The sequence below is a fragment of the Rhinoraja longicauda genome, chromosome 41 (genome assembly GCF_053455715.1).
Source record: "Rhinoraja longicauda isolate Sanriku21f chromosome 41, sRhiLon1.1, whole genome shotgun sequence".
NCBI classification, from domain to species: Eukaryota; Metazoa; Chordata; class Chondrichthyes; order Rajiformes; family Arhynchobatidae; genus Rhinoraja; species Rhinoraja longicauda.
In genome coordinates, this window is record NC_135993.1 from 8,855,326 (window position 1) to 8,873,279 (window position 17,954).

General features: G+C 51.1%; 3 protein-coding genes across 7 annotated transcripts in view; 1 reads left to right on the plus strand and 2 right to left on the minus strand.

The window, feature by feature from the left end:
- The window catches only part of yif1b (Yip1 interacting factor homolog B (S. cerevisiae)), a 17,486-nt gene extending 9,298 nt beyond the window's left edge, over positions 1-8,188 (minus strand). Inside the window, exons 1-3 of one of the 2 annotated variants that reach the window (XM_078430997.1) lie at positions 8,091-8,188; positions 1,736-1,956; positions 278-382 (exon numbers count right to left, since the gene is read on the minus strand). In XM_078430997.1, the coding sequence (XP_078287123.1) occupies positions 278-382; positions 1,736-1,956; positions 8,091-8,139 (375 nt within the window). In that variant the 5' untranslated portion in view covers positions 8,140-8,188. Of the gene's footprint in view, positions 1-277; positions 383-1,735; positions 1,957-8,081 lie in introns of both variants that reach the window. The other variant, XM_078430996.1, reaches the window with a different exon arrangement.
- Positions 8,189-9,626: 1,438 nt separating this feature from the next.
- On the minus strand, positions 9,627-12,448 carry gemin7 (gem (nuclear organelle) associated protein 7). 3 transcript variants are annotated; one of them, XM_078431007.1, is made up of 2 exons: positions 12,398-12,448; positions 9,627-10,661 (listed from the first exon to the last, which is right to left on the minus strand). In XM_078431007.1, exon 2 carries the CDS (start codon positions 10,649-10,651, stop codon positions 10,250-10,252), a length of 402 nt encoding a protein of 133 aa, XP_078287133.1. In that variant the 5' UTR covers positions 10,652-10,661; positions 12,398-12,448; the 3' UTR covers positions 9,627-10,249. The 3 variants fall into 3 exon arrangements, with proteins under 3 accessions (XP_078287133.1, XP_078287134.1, XP_078287135.1); XM_078431008.1 differs by lacking the exon at positions 12,398-12,448 and adding an exon at positions 11,617-11,695; XM_078431009.1 differs by lacking the exon at positions 12,398-12,448 and adding an exon at positions 10,844-11,596.
- A 2,362-nt stretch (positions 12,449-14,810) lies between these two features.
- sympk (symplekin) overlaps positions 14,811-17,954 on the plus strand; it is a 54,514-nt gene continuing 51,370 nt past the window's right edge. For both annotated transcript variants that reach the window (XM_078431004.1, XM_078431005.1), the window contains exons 1-2: positions 14,811-14,939; positions 17,174-17,239. In XM_078431004.1, the coding sequence (XP_078287130.1) occupies positions 14,826-14,939; positions 17,174-17,239 (180 nt within the window). In that variant the 5' untranslated portion in view covers positions 14,811-14,825. The remainder of the gene's footprint in view (positions 14,940-17,173; positions 17,240-17,954) is intronic.

Below are 17,954 nucleotides of genomic sequence, written 5' to 3' on the forward strand. Positions count from 1 at the left end.
CCTACGCTGCACGTCCTTTGAGGCATTGCCGCAGGGGCGATTCTAAACGGATGGTATGAGATAAGAAAGGCTGCTTTGTATCTCAAGATCCCAGAAGACTCAGTGAGTTTTAAGATTACATCAGATAGAATATAACCAAAGGAATCTTCTGCATCTTTAAACTAAAACAGGGTACTGATTGTGGATGATCACATTGACTGGGGGTGCTGGCTCGAAGGGCCGATTGGCCTACTCCTACATCTATTTTCTATATTTCTAAAAGGACCTCACTCCTTACCTGGTGCATGTAGGGAAAGACGACGAGACCCAGCTTCTTTCCGACATAAATCGTGTCCACAGCAAAATAATACTTCAATCTGCTCACTGGAATAAAACGATCGATCTGCAGGCAGCAAGAAGCACATTGCATCAGTAACTGAAAATTGAGTAAGTTTCAGAGGATGAAGCTGCTTCTGGAAGATGACAAAAACTGCTCCAGAGTTGTGGAGATGTACAGCAGGGAAACAGACCCTTCAGCCTATCTCGTTCATGTCAACCAAAATGCCTTCCTGAGCTAGTTCCATTGCCTGCATTTGGCCCAGACCCCTCTAATCTTTTGTGCGGTGCTAAAGCTATTTCTTGACCACGATCCCATGCCTGGAAGTTCCTTGGTCAGGCACACTCCTATTCCTGCCGAGTTGTAGAATCTGTGGAATTCTCATGAATGTTAGAGAAATATTTAAAATGGGGGGTAGATACATTTTTGAAAGATCCGAGGATTGAGAAGTATGGGAGCTGGTACAGAGGTGGAGCTGTGGCCTGGGGTAGATCAGCCTTCATCAAAATGGATGGTGGAGGCAGGCCTGAGGAGCCGAGTGGCCTAGTCCTACTTTCTTGTGTTTTATTTAAAAGACATTTGGACAGATACATGGATGTGGACAGCTCGATTGTGATCATGTGTTGTCTTTCCGCTGACTGGTTAGCACGCAACAAAAGCTTTTTTGACTGCACCTCGGTACACGTGACAATAAACTAACAGGCACGGTTTAGAGGGATATTGGTCAAAGCAGGCAGGTGAGACTAGATGGGGCATCTTGGTTGGCCTGGGCAAGTTGGTCTAAAGGGCCTGTTTCTATGCATGGGTCCACAGAAATCCCATGCCTTATTCAGTGCGGATTAGCAGGGTGCTGATGGAGTTTGGCTTGGAAATGATCACTCCCTCACCCAAGGGTTTGCCATGGTTGTGGCTGTTCATTCCACCATTGCCCCGCTGGTGCACAGTATCCAGCAGTGATCCTTTGCCACACCTATCTCTGTCACTGGAATTGAGAACATACTCTCAGCCAGAGCAGCTGCTCAGATTAGTTTAGAGATACAGCGCAGAAACCAGCTCTTCAACCCGCTGAGTCTGCACCAACCTAACGATCAGCATTCCCCGCACATTACACACACATGGGACAATTTACAATTTCACCAAAGTCAATCAACCTATAAACCTGTTCGTTTTTGGAGTGTGGGAGGAAACCGGAGCACCCGGAGAAAACCCACGCAGGTCACAGGGAGAACATACAACAGCACCCATAGTTAGGATTGAACGTGGGTTCCTGGTGCTGTAAGGCAGCAACTCTACCGTTGCGCCATCTTGCCGCCCCAACTGTGTGCTGAACATCCTTGGTTCAGCTGGCAAAGTGGAAGATGCCATGTGCTGTGAGAAGAATTCTGATCTGCCTTCGCTCACAGTCACAAAGACCCTTACATTTTTATCCACGATGTTCTTCCCTTGACTTGCCAAGCTGCTCCCGTAGGCCATCGCCAGGTTAGACATCATGGGGTCACTGAGGATGCCGGGTCTTGCGAGGCCAAAGCCCGCCGCGGGCCCCTCGTACACGGGTTCAAACGGCTGAGCATCCATGTTTCCGCTGGTGTCTTCAAAGAGGTTACTGGGATGCCCTGCGACCCTCGTCCTCACCTTGGCAGCTGCAATGAAGAGTGGGAGAGTAAGCTGGCCTGGGTTACAAACAGAACAAATCCAGCTCCTCCAGCCCTGCTGTAGAAAACACTCAAAGTCACCAGAATCCCTGCCCCAGATCTACAACCCAGTTCACGGCAAAACAACCAACAAGGGAACATGTTTGACAAAGTGCACAAAAGTCAGCACGGGGTGAAATTGGACCTGGAACTAAAATTTAAATTCCAAAGTATGTTGTACAAAAACATTGGATGAAAATGTAAATGGGGTGATCGCCAAGTTTGAAGATGACAGAAAAAGTGACAGAGGAGCAGTTGGTGTGGAAGGTCATCGAAGGATTCAGTAGAATTATGGACGAGATGGAAATATGGGGAAATGACAGATGGGAAATTAATCTGGACAAGTGTGGGGTAATGCATTTTGCGAAGTTAAATGCAAGAGGAAAGTGTGCAGTAAATGCCAAAACCTTTGGGAGCATTCACGTACAAAAAGATTTTGGGGTGCAAGTCCAAAACTCCCTGAAAGTGGCAACGTGAGTAGAAAGGCAGCGTGCTTGCTTTCATTGGTCAGGTTGTAGAGTGTAAAAGATGGGAAGATAGACACAAAAAGCTGGAGTAACTCAGCGGGACAGGCAGCTTCTCTCTCTCGAGAAAGAATGGGTGACCCAGTCTGAAGAAGGGTCTCGACCCGAAACATCACCCATTCCTTCGATCCAGAGATGCTGCCTGTCCCGCTGAGTTACTCCAGCTTTCTCTCGACCCATTCCATCTATCCAGAGATGCTGCCTGTTCCGCTGAGTTACTCCAGCTTTTTGTGTCTGTCTTAGGTTAAACCAGCATCAGCAGTTCTTTCCTACACGGAAAAGATGGGAAGCCATGTTTCAGCGGTATAAAACTTTGGTCATGCCACATTTGGAGTATTGTGTGTAGTTTGGATCACCGCATTATAGGGAGGATGCAGAGGATTTGGAGTGGGAGCAGAAGCGTTTGCCAGGCGATTGGCTGGATTGGAGAGCATTAGCTAAAAGGAGAGGCTGGACAAACTTAGGTTGCTTTCCGTCAAGCTTCAAAGTCTGAGGGGCAACGTAATAGAAGTATATAAAATTATGATTGGCGATGACAAGGTAGATGGTCAGTGTTTTTTCCCCCAGGGTGGAAATGTCGGATAGTAGAGGGCACAGCTGAAAGATAGCAGGGGTAAAATCTAAGGGAGGTTTACAAAGCCAACTGTTCTTTAAAAAAACACAGGTGTCTGAAATGCACTGCCAGGGAAAGCAAACGTGATACAATATTGATGACAGAAATGAAGGGATATAGTCCAAGTGCAGGCAGATGTGTGATCATGGTCAGCATAGATGTTGTGGGCCAAAGAGACAGCTCCAGTGCTGTACTGTTTTCTATGTATTGGACAAGGCACACTTAATACCTGGGTTCATGGAAGACTGGTTCCCACTGAATGATGGCGTGACAGATGGCTAGAAATGGGTGCAAGGAACCCCTAGGGCGATTTTGATAAACATGCCTTCCTCACCGAGTTCTTGTTGCAACATCATTCAAAAGAGGTCGTCTGTACACAACTTCTATCCTACACGCTTGGGACAATTTATTTTACAGAAACCAATTAACCTACACACCCGCACGTCTTTGGAGTGTGGGAGGAAACTGGGGCACCCGGAAAAAACGCACATGATCACAGGGAGATCTTGCAAAGTCCGCACAGACAGCGCCCGTGGTCAGAATCGAAGCTCGGTCTCTGGAGCTGTAAGGCAGCAACTCTACTGCTGCGCCTTTTTTGCCGCCTGCGTTCTTTTTGTACATCTTTTCAAACTGCTCTAGATTTCAAGTTAAGGGCTTTTCAGAGAGGGAATTTCAAATGTAGATGGGCAGCTATTTTATCCAAACCGTCTTTTAACCAAACAAAACCATCAAACTAACAGCAAGATCTTATGTAGATACAAGGAACTGCATATATAAAAACTGCATTATTCAAAGACACAGCGCTGGGTCAGGCAGCATCTCTGGAGAACGTGGACAGTGATGAATACATCGTTTTGTTGGGATCTTTGTTCAGACTGATTATTTTCATGTTGAGACTCTTACTCTGGTTCAAGAAACTCCAAAGCTTTCAATGATGCTTCACCCCCGTATTCAAGAAATCATGATAACAGGTATAACATAACAGAGCTTTATTTGTCGTTCGGTACCAAAGTACCGAACGAAACTACATAGCAGTCATAGAAAAAAAAAAGAACACAAGACACATAACCCCAACACAAACGTCCATCACAGTGACTCCAAACACCCCCTCACTGTGATGGAGGCAACAAAACTTCCCCTCTCTTCCCCACGCCCACGGACAGACAGCTCGTCCCCGACCGACCCGCACAGTCCCCGCACCGGGCGCTGAAACGTCTCGCGGCCGAACCGGGCGATGAAAGGCCCGCGACCAAGCCTTGCGCAGCTAAGTCCCGCAGCCGAGCCGCACCAGCGGTGAAAAGTCCCGCAGCCGAGCCGCACCGGGCGGTGTTAAGTCCCGCAGCCGAGCCGCACCAGCGGTGAAAAGTCCCGCAGCCGAGCCGCACCGGGCGGTGTTAAGCCCCGCAGCCGAGCTGCACCGGGCGGTGTTAAGCCCCGCAGCCGAGCTGCACCGGGCGATGTAAAGTCCCGCAGCCGAGTTGCACCGGGCGGTGTTAAGCCCCGCAGCCGAGCTGCACCGGGCGATGTAAGTCCAGCGGCCAAGCCGCACCGGGATGTAAAGTCCAGCGGCCAAGCCGCACCGGGATGTAAAGTCCAGCGGCCGAGCCACACCGGGGGATGTTAGGCCCCGCAGCCGAGCCGCACCCCGCGCCGTGAGGAAGAGAAAAGTTCCCCACACCCACCCACCCACACCCCACACACCACCACCCCCTCCCACACATACACAACCAAAAAAATATATATAAAAATCATCCCAACACCGACACTCAACAAAAAAAAGACGGACAGACTGCTAGTCAGCCGCTGCTAAGATTCAGCGAGGCGGTCAGTCCTCCGTAGATTACAGGCAACCAGTCACAGAATGAAGTTGACACTCTGGCCACTGAGCTTTACTGGAATCTATGATTTCCAGACAGAATTTACACAAGATGGAATCATACAACATGGAAACAGCCCCTTCAGTTTTTAACTGCTCCACCATTGTGCTGCCCGTTGATCTACATTCTGTAACCTTGGATAACTTTCTTCACTGTCCACTGTCCCACTAATTTTGGTGTCATCCACAAACTTGTTCAACCTTCCACCTACATCCTCATACAAATCCTTAGCACTGATGACACCACAGGGGACGGAGCACTGATTCCTGCTGACACCACTGGCATAGGCCTCCAATATGAAACACAACCCTCTACTACCACCATGACTGCTACACCAATTTTGTATCCAACAGGCTCGCTTACACTGTATCTGTACTATAGAACCATTTAAAAAAAAGATTTCAACGGCTCCACGGTTGGGCCGAGGGGGGCGGGAGGGGTGAAGGGAGAGGATGGGGGTAGGGAGGGGGGAGAGAGGATGGTGGAGGGGTGAAGGGGATGGGAGGGAGGGCATGGGGAGGGGGAGTTGGTGGGGTGGAGAGGGGTGAAGGGGATGGGGGAGAGCTGAGGAGGGGTGACGAGGAGGAGGGGGTCCTGCACCAATGCAGGAGAGGTTTGGACCCAACGGGTCCACTTGGTCTCGTATACGTTTTAAAAAAACACTCAATAAACCTTGTATGACTGTATCATTGTATGATGAGTAGTATTAATGACATTGTCAGGATAATTGGATAATAATGCAGCTACAATCGGTGCAGACTATGCACAACTGAGAGGGAAACGATTCAAAAGATAGTCTGTCAGCTTAGTCTTTAGAATGAGAATTGAAATCTCAAATCCTAGAGTTAAAACCCACAATCTCAAATCACAAGACAAGTGTTGTAAGTGGAAAGATACAAAATATAGTATCATACACCAGAGCATCACAGTGCTGCAGCTGTATAGTTGCTGCCTTACAATGCCAGTCTTGGGTTTGATCCTGACTATGAGTGCTGTCTGTACGGCCTTCGTGTGACCATGTTTCCTCTGTGTGCTCCAGTTTCCTCCCACAATCCAAATTTGTACAGGTTTGTAGGTTAATTGGCTTTTGTAAATTGTCCCTAGTGTGTAGGATAGAACTAGTGTGTGGGTCAACTTGGACACGGTGGGCTGAAGGGCCGGTTTCCACCCGAAACTAAACAAAAAATTAGTTCCCTAAAAATTGAGGAACAGCGGTAATCTCAGGGTCAAATCTCCAATTCCACTCAAACCGTTCAATTTTGCCTCAAAATGCAGAGTCTTTGGAGTAACATATTAGTCTCCTGACATTGTGGGGGTATTTGGTGTATCCTTATCTTCCCAGAGTCAGAGGGATATGAGAGAAGTGAATGGGTGGTATTTTCCCCAAAGCCACCCGACACAATTCTCCTAACACTCACATTTTAAACTTTCTCCATCCCGCAGACCCCTGCACCACACTGCTGCCTGCACCCACTCCACACCCACTGACCCTTCCCACCACACCACACCACACACTCAGGACTCTGATGTCCCCTCACTCTACCCTGTGGGGCCATGGAGCCTCTCTCCCTGTCCCCCAACCACTCGATCGCCCGACCCAATCTCACGCCTCCACACCCTTCCACTCTCCAACCTTTGCGCCCCCAAACATTACTGCAAAGGGTCCCTTGTGCCTACACCTTCCTCACAGGGCCCTGGCACCAACCCCCCCCCGCCGCCCCTCCCTCCCTCACTCACCCTCAGGACTCCGGCACACCCACCCCAGGACCCTGGCACTCATCCCGGACTCGAATACCCCTGACCTTTTTGCTCCGACCCCTGTCGTCCCCTGACCCCCTATCCCGTCATCCTTTGATCCTCCCCCAACCCCTGGCACCCTCACCCCGACCTCTTGTCTTGGCCTCAACCCCCTTACCCTGAGGCCCCCTGACGCCAGTCCCTCCTGAACTTATCTCCCCCCCCCCCAATTCCCCCCCTTTGTTCCCTTACAATCCGGCCCCATTTCCTCTGACCCCCCATCCCGTCACCCTTTTATCCTCCCCTAACCCCTGTTGACCCCAGTCCCTGGCACCCTCACCCCCCTAGCACCCTCACCCCCCTGGCACCCTCACACCCTGGCACCTTCATCCCCCTGGCACCCCCACCCCCTGGCACCCTCACCCCCTGGCACCCTCATCCCCCTGGCACCCCCACCCCCCTGGCACCCCCACCCCCTGACACCCTCACCCCCTAGCACCCTCATCCCCCTGGCACCCCCACCCCCTGGCACCCTCATCCCCCTGGCACCCTCATCCCCCTGGCACCCTCATCCCCCTGGCACCCTCATCCCCCTGGCACCCTCACCCCCCTGGCACCCTCACCCCCTGGCACCCTCATCCCCCTGGCACCCCCACCCCCTGGCACCCTCACCCCCTGGCACCCCCACCCCCTGGCACCCTCACCCCCTGGCACCCTCACCCCCTGGCACCCCCACCCCCTGGCACCCTCACCCCCCTGGCACCCTCACCCCCTGGCACCCTCACCCCCTGGCACCCCCACCCCCTGGCACCCTCACCCCCTGGCACCCCCACCCCCTGGCACCCTCACCCCCTGGCACCCCCACCCCCTGGCACCCCCACCCCGACCTCTTGTCTTGGCCTCAACCCCCTTACCCTGAAGCCCCCTGACGCCAGTCCCTCCTAAACGTGCCCCCCCCCCCCCCCACCCTTTGCTCCCTTACAATCCGGCCCCATTTCCTCTGACCCTCCCTAACCCTGTCACCTCTTGATCCTCCCCCGGCCCCTCTGGAGCCCGCTGACCCCAGTCCCTGGCACCCCCTAACCCCCCCCCGATCTCTCGCCTTGGCGCCACACAGCCGGGGTGGTGTCCTCGGATCGGGAGGTAGACAATCCCACCGTCCACCATCCCCCGGCCCTCACCCTCAGTCACCCGGGTCGCTGAGGAAGAGGCCGCCGCCGCCGCCGCCGAGCTGCCCTTTCACCGGCGGAAAACCACCACATATTTCGTGAATCTTCCAGCCAGCCCCTAACGAGGTCGACATTTAAAAACCGGGCCACGTACGCAACTTACGGTGCCTGAAGTTGGCGGCGACGGCGGAGCCGCTGTTGCTGTGGCTCATGGCGGCACCGAGCTCCCTCCCCAACCGCCGGGGCAGCAGAGCGCCTGCGCACACACGCGCACGCCGGCCCCGCGCCTGCGCACACACGCGCACACACGCGCACGCCGGCCCCGCGCCTGCGCACACACGCGCACACACGCGCACACACGCGCACGCCGGCCCCGCGCCTGCGCACCCACCCCTTCCCCATGACTGACACCCCCCCGCCCGCCCAATCAGCCAACCGGACCCACAGCGCGGTGACATCACCCGCCCCATGATTGGTCAGCGTCACCCGGCGAGCGGGCGGGTCAAATCTCTTAAAGTCTAATCTCTTAAAGTCTAAAGTCGGGTCTGAAGTCTCTTTAGTTTTATGCCGACACTAATTCTTGAGGCAATTAAAGTCTGGTGTTGTACGACCAGCTCGCTAACCGATGGGCACCTGAGCGGGCGACATGCTCCTTTAAATAGGGATTTAAATACAGTGTAAGAAAACAACTGCAGATGCTGGTACAAATCGAAGGTATATATTCACAAAATGCTGGAGTAACTCAGCAGGTCAGGCAGCATCTCAGGAGAGAAGGTGGCAAATAAAGTTTTTTTTTTAATGCTGAAGAATCCACAACTGTCCTCCTGCTCATAGTGATCACAAGGTTGCATATCACACAGATTTTCTTTTTATTGCAATATCAATTCATATAATTTGATATTACTCTAAAAGAAATTAGCATCAGTCTGAAGAAGGGTCTCGACCTGAAATGTCACCCATTCCTTTTCTCCTGAGATGCTGCCAGACCCGCTGAGTTACTCCAGCATTTTGTGATACCCTGTACCTCTCAAAGAAAATCTGTGTGAGTTGAAAGGAGACATTCAGTGCACCGTGATGCCATTCAGTCCGAAGATAGACACAAAAAACTGGAGTAACTGAGCGGGACAGGCAACATGTGTAGTTGGAAAGAAAACTGCAATGCTGGTTTAAATTAAAGGTAGACGCAAAATGCTGGTGTAACTCAGCGGGTCAGGCAGGCAGCATCTCTGGAGTGAAGAAACGGGTGACGTTTCAGGTCGAAACCCTTCTTCAGGCTGAAAGCCACGGGAAAGGGAAACGAGAGACATTCAGTCCATGGTGGTTATGGTGGCTGTTGAAAAGGTAGACACAAGGAACCGCAGATGCAAAACACAAAGTACTGGAGATGCACAGGAGGTCAGGCAGCTTCAATGGGTCAGTGCACCTAGTTTAGGTTTTAAACTTCTCAAGATATTAAAAAATAGGGAAGCAGCAAATAATTTCAGTGTTAGTTCTGGAATTACAGCATAGAAACATGCACTTCAGCCACCGAGCACACGCTGACCATCGATCACACATTCACAGTAGTTCTATGTTATATGTGTAATAATATGTTTCTTGGTGTGAAAATTCTGGTGTGAGAAATGGCGCGAGGAGTCTCAATTTCAACACTTCTATAATCAAGAAACAATGGAGAATTTTGGAATCATGCTTTTATAAACGGAACATTTTTATTCAAATTTTTACTGCACAAACCAAATCTGCACATATTAATAATAACAGTGCACTTTGTACATCTCACCTCGGACCACCTGTAATTCCCCTCCTGATACAAAGGTAATGGAATGGGTGCGAAAATCCTCAATAGGAGAAGGAATAAAATTTAGAAACAACGGACTGCAGATGCTGGTTTTCCAATGAAAGACACAAAGTGCTGAAGGAACTCAGCGGGTCAGGCAGCATCCCTGGTGAACATTGATAGGTGACGTTTCTGTTCGGGACCCTTCTTCAGATGAGTTACTCCAATGCTTTTTTTGTATATCAGCATCTGCATTTCCTTGTATCTCCATCCCAATTTCAATGCTCAATAAGTAACTGCAGATGGGCAAGGAACTGCAGATGCTAGTTTATACCACACATAGACACAAAATGCTGGAGCAACTCAGCGGGTCAGGTCTGAAGAAGGGTCCCGACACAAAATGTCACCCATCCAGGTTCTCCAGGGATGCTGCCTGACCCGCTGAGTTACTCCAGCACTTTTTGTCTTTCCAAGGAATAAAAATCTCATCCCCAGTGTTGTGACTCAGACCTGACCCAGACAGGTAACAGGGTAAATCAGCCCTTCTAACAAATAGGCGGAGTGTGTTCAAGGTCAAATGTACAAGCAATGATGTCAGTACAGCGGAGTAAGGCTTCCTTCTGAATGCCTAATGGCGTCTGCAAGGCCTTGACTTGGAAGTTGAGGATGTCAATGTCAGAGGCGGCGAATGCTGCGGTGACAATCACCTGCTCATACATTGTAAAGGTCACCGGCTTTCCCGTCATCGTAATCAGACTTCGCAGAAAGCGTTCCCGGAGCAGAGAGCGTGAGCGCTGCTCCTCTGCCAGGCAGGCACTGGAGCAGTTGTTCGAAGCTTGAATGGTGGAAGGTGCCAAGGCGTGGTAGCGGGCAGACGTGGGGTCAAAGCCTCGGCTCTGTCCCTCCGGGCCCCGCGGGAGACGCACAACTACCACAGGGGACGCCATTCAGGAGAGGCTGCTTGGAAGCAAACACAAATATCCAAATTAGACCATTAACTCAGATTTGCATGGATGCTAATAAACAGTCTTTACTTTAGAGATGCAGCACAGAAACAAGCCTTTTGGCCCACGGAAAATTGGTATGGACGAGTTGGGCCAAAGGGCCTGCTTCCGTGGCTTTAAAAATAAAGTGAGCACCTGTTTAGGCCTGACATTTTAATTTACAGCCATTTGCATTGTTGTTTCTTTCCTTCAGCACATCATTCAATTGCATCCTCCACACTGTCAGTTTTTTCTGCTTATCAAGGCAATACAATTCTGCATGGTGCAATGGAGACACAAAGTGGTGGGACTAACTTAGTTGGGGCATCTCGGTCGGCATGGACGAGTTGTATCGAACAGCCTATTTCCACAACTGTTGGTATCTGGAGGCAAAACTAGATCTGGAGAAATTCAGCAGGTCATGTAGCATCTATGCCCAAATGCAGAGTCTTGACCATCCCTTTGTCTCCACAAATGCTGCATAATCTGATGAATTCCTCTAGAAGTAAAATTGAAACAGACAGAATGGTAGATACTGGAATTTTGCGTAGAACACAAATGCTGGAGTTACTCAGCGGGCCAGGCAGCATCTCAGGCAGAATTCCTCCAGCAGTTTTTTTTGTTTTGTTTTTTTGCTGTGCACATCCAACACAAATCCAGCCTCCTAATCTACAGGTTCATACACCCCCCACTGGCGATATCACCCAATCACTCTCTTCCTCCCATTGTCAATGTGTGCATTTCTCACAAAATTGCCTGAACTGGGATCAGCTGCAGGGAGGTGAAAGCTGCAGGGAAGCGGAAACGCAGTTCTGGATGCCTTGGAACGTGTGGACAGATCCCTCGGCGTGGAAAAATAAACGAGGCAAAAGGAAACTTGGGTTTAAGCATCCAGCAGAGTGAAGAATGGTAAATAGCAAAAAGCTCACCAGTACTGAGCTCTTGGGAAAAGTTGGAATCACACAAAGGCTAATTGGCCTTCCCTTCTCCTCATCTCCTGCCTCCCACTTCCCCCTCCATCTCTCCCCTCCCCTCTTCCTCTACCCTCACCTCTCTCCTCTCGCTCCACCTCCCCTCTCCACACTCCTCTCCCCTCACCCCTCACCTCTCACCCCTCACCACCACTCCTCTTCTCCTCTCGCTCCACCTCCCCACTTCCCCCTCTCCTGCCCACTCCCTCTCCACACTCCTCTCCCTCTCACCCCTCACCACCACTCCTCTTCTCCTCTCGCTCCACCTCCCCACTTCCCCCTCTCCTGCCCACTCCCTCTCCACACTCCTCTCCCTCTCACCTCTACCCTCACCACCGCTCCTCCTCTCGCTCCACCTCCCCTCTTCCCCCTCTCCTGCCCACTCCCTCTCCACACTCCTCTCCCTCTCACCTCTACCCTCACCACCGCTCCTCCTCTCGCTCCACCTCCCCACTTCCCCCTCCCCTGCCCACTCCCTCTCCCCACTCTCCTCCTCCCCTCTTCCCCCTCCCCTGCCCACTCCCTCTCCCTCTCCCCTCTTCCCCCCTCCTCTCTTCCTCTACCCTCACCACCTCTCCTCTTGTCCTTCCCCCTCCCCTGCCCATTCCCTCTCACCTCTTTCCCCCTCCTTTCCCCCCTTCCCTCCACCCCCTCCCCTCCACCCCCTCCCCTCCCCTCCCCACCCCTCCCCTCCCCTCCCCACCCCTCCCCCGCGGCATTATGATGAGCAATTCCCTGCCTGCTGCTCTGTCTTGCTCCTTGTTGGGACCAGGCCAGACCATGTGCAACATCGAACAGCTACCCCGGTCCCACACCAAACCCTTCCCCCCGGAACACTTGTATCCAATCAAGGCAGCACAGCAATAGACTGGACAAGAGTTTTGTTCTCCAGCTCTGGAGAATTAACACAGAGAGGCAAAATAAAAATAAAATCCTTCGGAGCTAGTGAAATTTCGTTTCATTTAGATACTATTCCCGTCCTAGCACCAAGCTCAGGAAAAAAAACAAGTCTATCTCCCCTTTTCAATTCAAAATGTCTCTGAACCTATCCTCTGTAAAAAGCAAACTGCTGGAGAAACTCAGCAGGTCAGGCAGCATCTGTGGAGGGAATTTAGAGTAGAGGGGTCAGTCTGAAGAAGGGTCTCGTCACCTATCACCTTTCTCCAGAGATGCTGCCTGCCCCGTGAGATACTCCCAACAGTTTCTAGACTTTATGCAGTGTAATAATACTGCAAATAACTTTATGACTCTATCTTGTCTCTACTTTACATCTTATCTTGTCACCCAAGCATTCAATTTTATCAAATGCTGGTGGCAATAAAATATTGGAAGTACTCAACATCTGTTTACATATTTCAAGTGTGTAAGGAGGAACTACAGATGCTGTTTGCATCGAAAATAGACACAAATTGCTGGAGTAACTCAGCGGGACAGGCAGCATCTCTGGAGAGAAGGAATGGTTAACGTTTCGGGTCGAGACCCTTCTTCAGACAGAATCAGGGGAGAGGGAGACAGGGAGATAAGGAAGGCTACGGTATTAAAATGAGACATCAAAGGGCATGAGCTCAACGAAAAGGAAGAATAGATCATTGTTAGCTAGGAGAAGGTGACAACGAAGCAGAGATAACATTTATTCAGGGGGACGGTCAGACTGGTGGGAGAACTGGGAGGGGGGAGGGATGGAGAGAGAGGGGAAAGCAAGGGTTAGTTGATGTTAGAGAAGTCAATGCTCATAGCGTTGGGGTGTAACCTGCCCAAGCGAAATATGAGGTGCTGTTTCTCCAATTTGCGCTGGGCTTCATTCTGACAATGGAGGAGGCCCAGGACAGAGAGGTCAACGTGGGAATGGGAGGGGGAGTTAAAGTGTTTGGCAACCAGGAGTATCACAAAATGCTGGAGTAATGCAGCGGGTCAGGCAGCATCTCAGGAGAGAAGGAATGGGTGACGTTTCGGGCCGAGACGCTTCTTCTGATCTTAGCAACTGGGAGATCGGGTAGGTTTAGTCGGACTGAGCGGAGTGGTTACCAAGGCGCAAAGTGCAGGAGTAATTCAGTGGGACGGGCAGCATGTGTGGAGAGAAGGAACGGGGTGACGTTTCGGGTCGAGACCTTTCTTCAGACAGAAACAATACACTGGAATTTAGAAGGTTGACTGGGGATCTTATCGAAACATAGATTATTAAGGGGTTGGACACGTTAGAGGCAGGAAACATGTTCCCAAGGTTGGGGGAGTCCAGAACCAGAGGCCACAGTTTAAGAATAAGGGGTAGGCCATTTAGAACAGAGAGGGCGGCATGGTAGCGCAGTGGTAGATTTGTTGCTTTACAGCGAATGCAGCGCCGGAGACAGGTTCGATCCTGACTACGGGTGCTGCACTGTAAGGAGTTTGTACGTTCTCCCCGTGACCTGCGTGGGTTTTCTCTGAGATCTTCGGTTTCCTCCCACACTCCAAAGACGTACAGGTATGTAGGTTAATTGGCTGGGTAAATGTAAAAATTGTCCCTAGGGGGTGTAGGATAGTGTTAATGTACGGGGATCGCTGGGCGGCACGGACTTGGTGGGCCGAAAAGGCCTGTTTCCGGCTGTATATATATGATATGATATGATGATATGACGAGGAAAAACTTTTTCAGTTGTAAATCTGTGGAATTCACTGCCTCAGAAGGCAGTGGAGGCCAATTCTCTGAATGCATTCAAGAGAGAGCCAGATAGAGCTCTTAAGGATAGCGGAGTCAGGGGGTATGGGGATAAGGCAGGAACGGGGTACTGATTGAGAATGATCAGCCATGATCACATTGAATGGTGGTGCTGGCTCGAAGAGCCGAATGGCCTACTCCTGCACCTATTGTCTATTGAAAGTCACGGGACAGGGAAGCGAGGGATAGAGACGATGATGAGTTACTCCAGCATTTATTCACAAAATGCTGGAGTAACTCAGCAGGTCAGGCAGCATCTCGGAGAGTAGGAATGGGTGACGTTTCTGGTCGAGACCCTTCTTCAGTATGTTGTGTCCACCAGCATCTGCAGATCCTTCCTGCAACATCAGGGGCCAATAAAGTTGATTGAATGGCCTCTGCCGCGGGGATCTCTGGGTAATGTAGTTCATAAAGGCGGGTTATCAGCGCGCATGCGCACTGTGCCGCCTCAGGCGCGGACAGACAGACGAACATGGCGGCGACTGGCGCGGCCGCGGACAGCGGGTCCTCCCGCCGCTGCTTGGCCACCCAGTACTTCAACGAGGAGGAGAACAACGCCATCGAGAGTCTGACGACCAGCGAGAGGGTGAGGAGGGCAGTGTGTGTGTGTGTGTTGGGCGCGGGCCCAGAAGAGTCATGGAGGGGGAGGAAGCCCTGGGGAGAGAGGGGCCCAAGGTGGGAGAGGGAGTGGGGGGAGCCGAGGGGGTGAGAGTGAGAGCTCAAGGTGGGGGAGGGAGAGGGAGGGAGGGGTGCCCAAGGTGGGAGGGTAGGGGGGGCCCAAGGTGGGAGGGTAGGGGGGCCCAAGGTGGGAGGGTAGGGGGGGCCCAAGGTGGGAGGGTAGGGGGGGGCCCAAGGTGGGAGGGTAGGGGGGGGCCAAGGTGGGAGGGTAGGGGGGGCCCAAGGTGGGAGGGTAGGGGGGGGCCCAAGGTGGGAGGGTAGGGGGGGCCCAAGGTGGGAGGGTAGGGGGGGCCCAAGGTGGGGGAGGGTAGGGGGGCCCAAGGTGGGAGGGTAGGGGGGGGCCCAAGGTGGGAGGGTAGGGGGGGCCCAAGGTGGGAGGGTAGGGGGGCCCAAGGTGGGAGGGTAGGGGGGGCCCAAGGTGGGAGGGTAGGGGGGCCCAAGGTGGGAGGGTAGGGGGGGCCCAAGGTGGGAGAGGGAGTGGGGGGAGCCGAGGGGGTGAGAGTGAGAGCTCAATGTGGGGGAGGGAGAGGGAGGGGTGCCCAAGGTGGGAGGGTAGGGGGGGTGGTGAGGGTGAGGGGGTAAGAATGAGGTGGGAGAGGGAGTGGGGTGTGAAGGGAGCCGAGAGGGTGAGAATGAGAGGGAGGGGTGCCCAAGGTGGGGTGGGGGGGGGGGGGGGGTGGTGGTGAGGGGGAGGAGGAGGGGGTAAGAATGAGAGGTGGGAGAGAGAGTGGGGGTGTGAGGAGAGGAGGAGGGGGTAGGAATGAGAGGTGGGAGAGAGAGTGGGGGTGTGAGGGGAGCCGAGAGGTTGAGAATGAGAGGGGTGTTCAAGGTGGGAGGGCTGGGGGGTGGTGAGGGGTAGGTGGAGGGGGTAAGAATGAAAGGAGGGAGTGGGGGTGTGAGGGGAGCCCGAGGAGGGAGGGCGATGGTGGTGGTGAGGGGGAGGAGGAGGGGGTAAGAATGAGAGGTGGGAGAGAGAGTGGGGGTGTGAGGGGAGCCTGAGGGGGTGAGAATGATAGAGGACCCAGGGTGAGGGGGGAGAGAGAACCTGTGAGGGGTTGGGGGGGAGGGAGGCTCTGTTGGGGATTAGAGAGAGGGAGGAGTGTAGCTGTGGAGACAGATGAGTCATCAGGTTGTAACTGATAGGAGCAGAATTAGGCCATTTGGCCCATCACGTCTACTCTGCCATTCAATCTTTGCTGATCTATCTCTCCCCCAAACCTGCCTCTATCTCTCCCCATTCTCCTGCCTTCTCCCCATAACCCGTGACACCTATACTAATACTAATAAAAAATATGTATCTATCTCTGCCTTAAAAATATCCATTGACTTGGCCTCCACAGCCTTCTGTGGCAAAGAATTCCACAGATTCCATGTTTTGTAAGATTTCTTCCCCTTCCCTGACATACAATACAATACAATATATCTTTATTGTCATTGTACAGGGGTACAATGAGATTGGGAATGCGACTTCCATTTGATGCAATAAATTAATTAGCTAATCAACAGAAATTTAGACAGCCCAGAGAAACAAAATTAGAAACAGTTAAAACTGTATAAAGTGCAAATAGGTCTGTGCCGGGTCGCTGAGCGATGTGACCATCCGCTGTGCAACGTGACCATCCTAGATCAGTTTAAGACCAGTCCTAGATCAGTTCCTCAAGCCCTTTCCCCAACTCTAAGAGTCAAGAATGTTTTATTGTCATATGTCACCAAAATGGAACAATTAGATTCTTGCAGCAGCATAACAGATTTGCAATGACAGTACTCTGTAACACCATAACAAACAACAGAAAATAAGTTTGGTGTATTTTTTTTATTTTAAACCCAATAACAGTGCAAAGTCAAAAATGATGTCCCCAAGTTTATGTAGTTTGGAGCCAGGGGCTATCTTGATGAAATAATTGGTTGGCATGGGTAGATTGGGCTGAAGGTTTCTGTGTTGTATAGTTCTATAACTCTGGAAAATTGTTCTGAGAAACAGTCTAATCATTTTAGATTTTTTTAATAAAAGATCAATCTTCATCTTTCTGGTTAAAGGGAACATTGGCAAGTTTTTGTAACCAGTCCTGACATTACAATTATTGGAGACTTGCAAGGCAATGTTTGCTAAAACTGGGAATAATCACGTGTTTGTTGTTGCAGGTTGTGGATTTGTTGAATCAGGCTGCGCTCATTGTGACTGACAACAAAATCACGGTTCTTAAACAGGTCAGTAAACACGAAGAGACTGCAAAGCAGATTTTAATTTTAACTAATTTTAGTGTATATTCCATGGCATTGCTTAGTAATTGAGTAATGTTGTGATTTCCAAAGCAATTGTCATGCAATACATTATTCAACAGAGGTGCCTTTCATCTAGCCTATGTCTTTAAGTCACTATATTTATTTGTGAAATATTGACTACAAGTGTAAGATATTACGGTAGTAGCAAGTTGATAGAAACAAAGACAGGGTTTCAGTCAAGCTGTGTGGGTCTTTATTTTACAAAAATACATTGCACATCACACGCATTCACGAGACTGATAAGATAATGAATATAATCTCATGGCACAAATCGCACCATTCTGGTACTCAGTTCTTAAAGGGAAAGGTACCATTATACACACTACAACAAGTGTATCTTTGTCATTAAGATTAAATTCGGAATCACTGGTTTTATCTCGGTAAGTAGTAGTTTTCTGTCATATTGCATAGAGGACACAATTGTCAGATCTTTTCTGTACATGATATCTTCAATTGAAAAGCATTGCACATCATTTCTCAAAAATGCAATCAAAGATAATTTAATGCACAAGATAAAATTAGGATAAAAACAGGAGTAATTCAGCGGGTCAGGGAGCATCCCCGGAGAACACGAGTAAGTGAAGTTTCAGGTCGGGATCCTCTGTCAGTCTGACCGAAAGGCGACCTATCCATGTTCTCC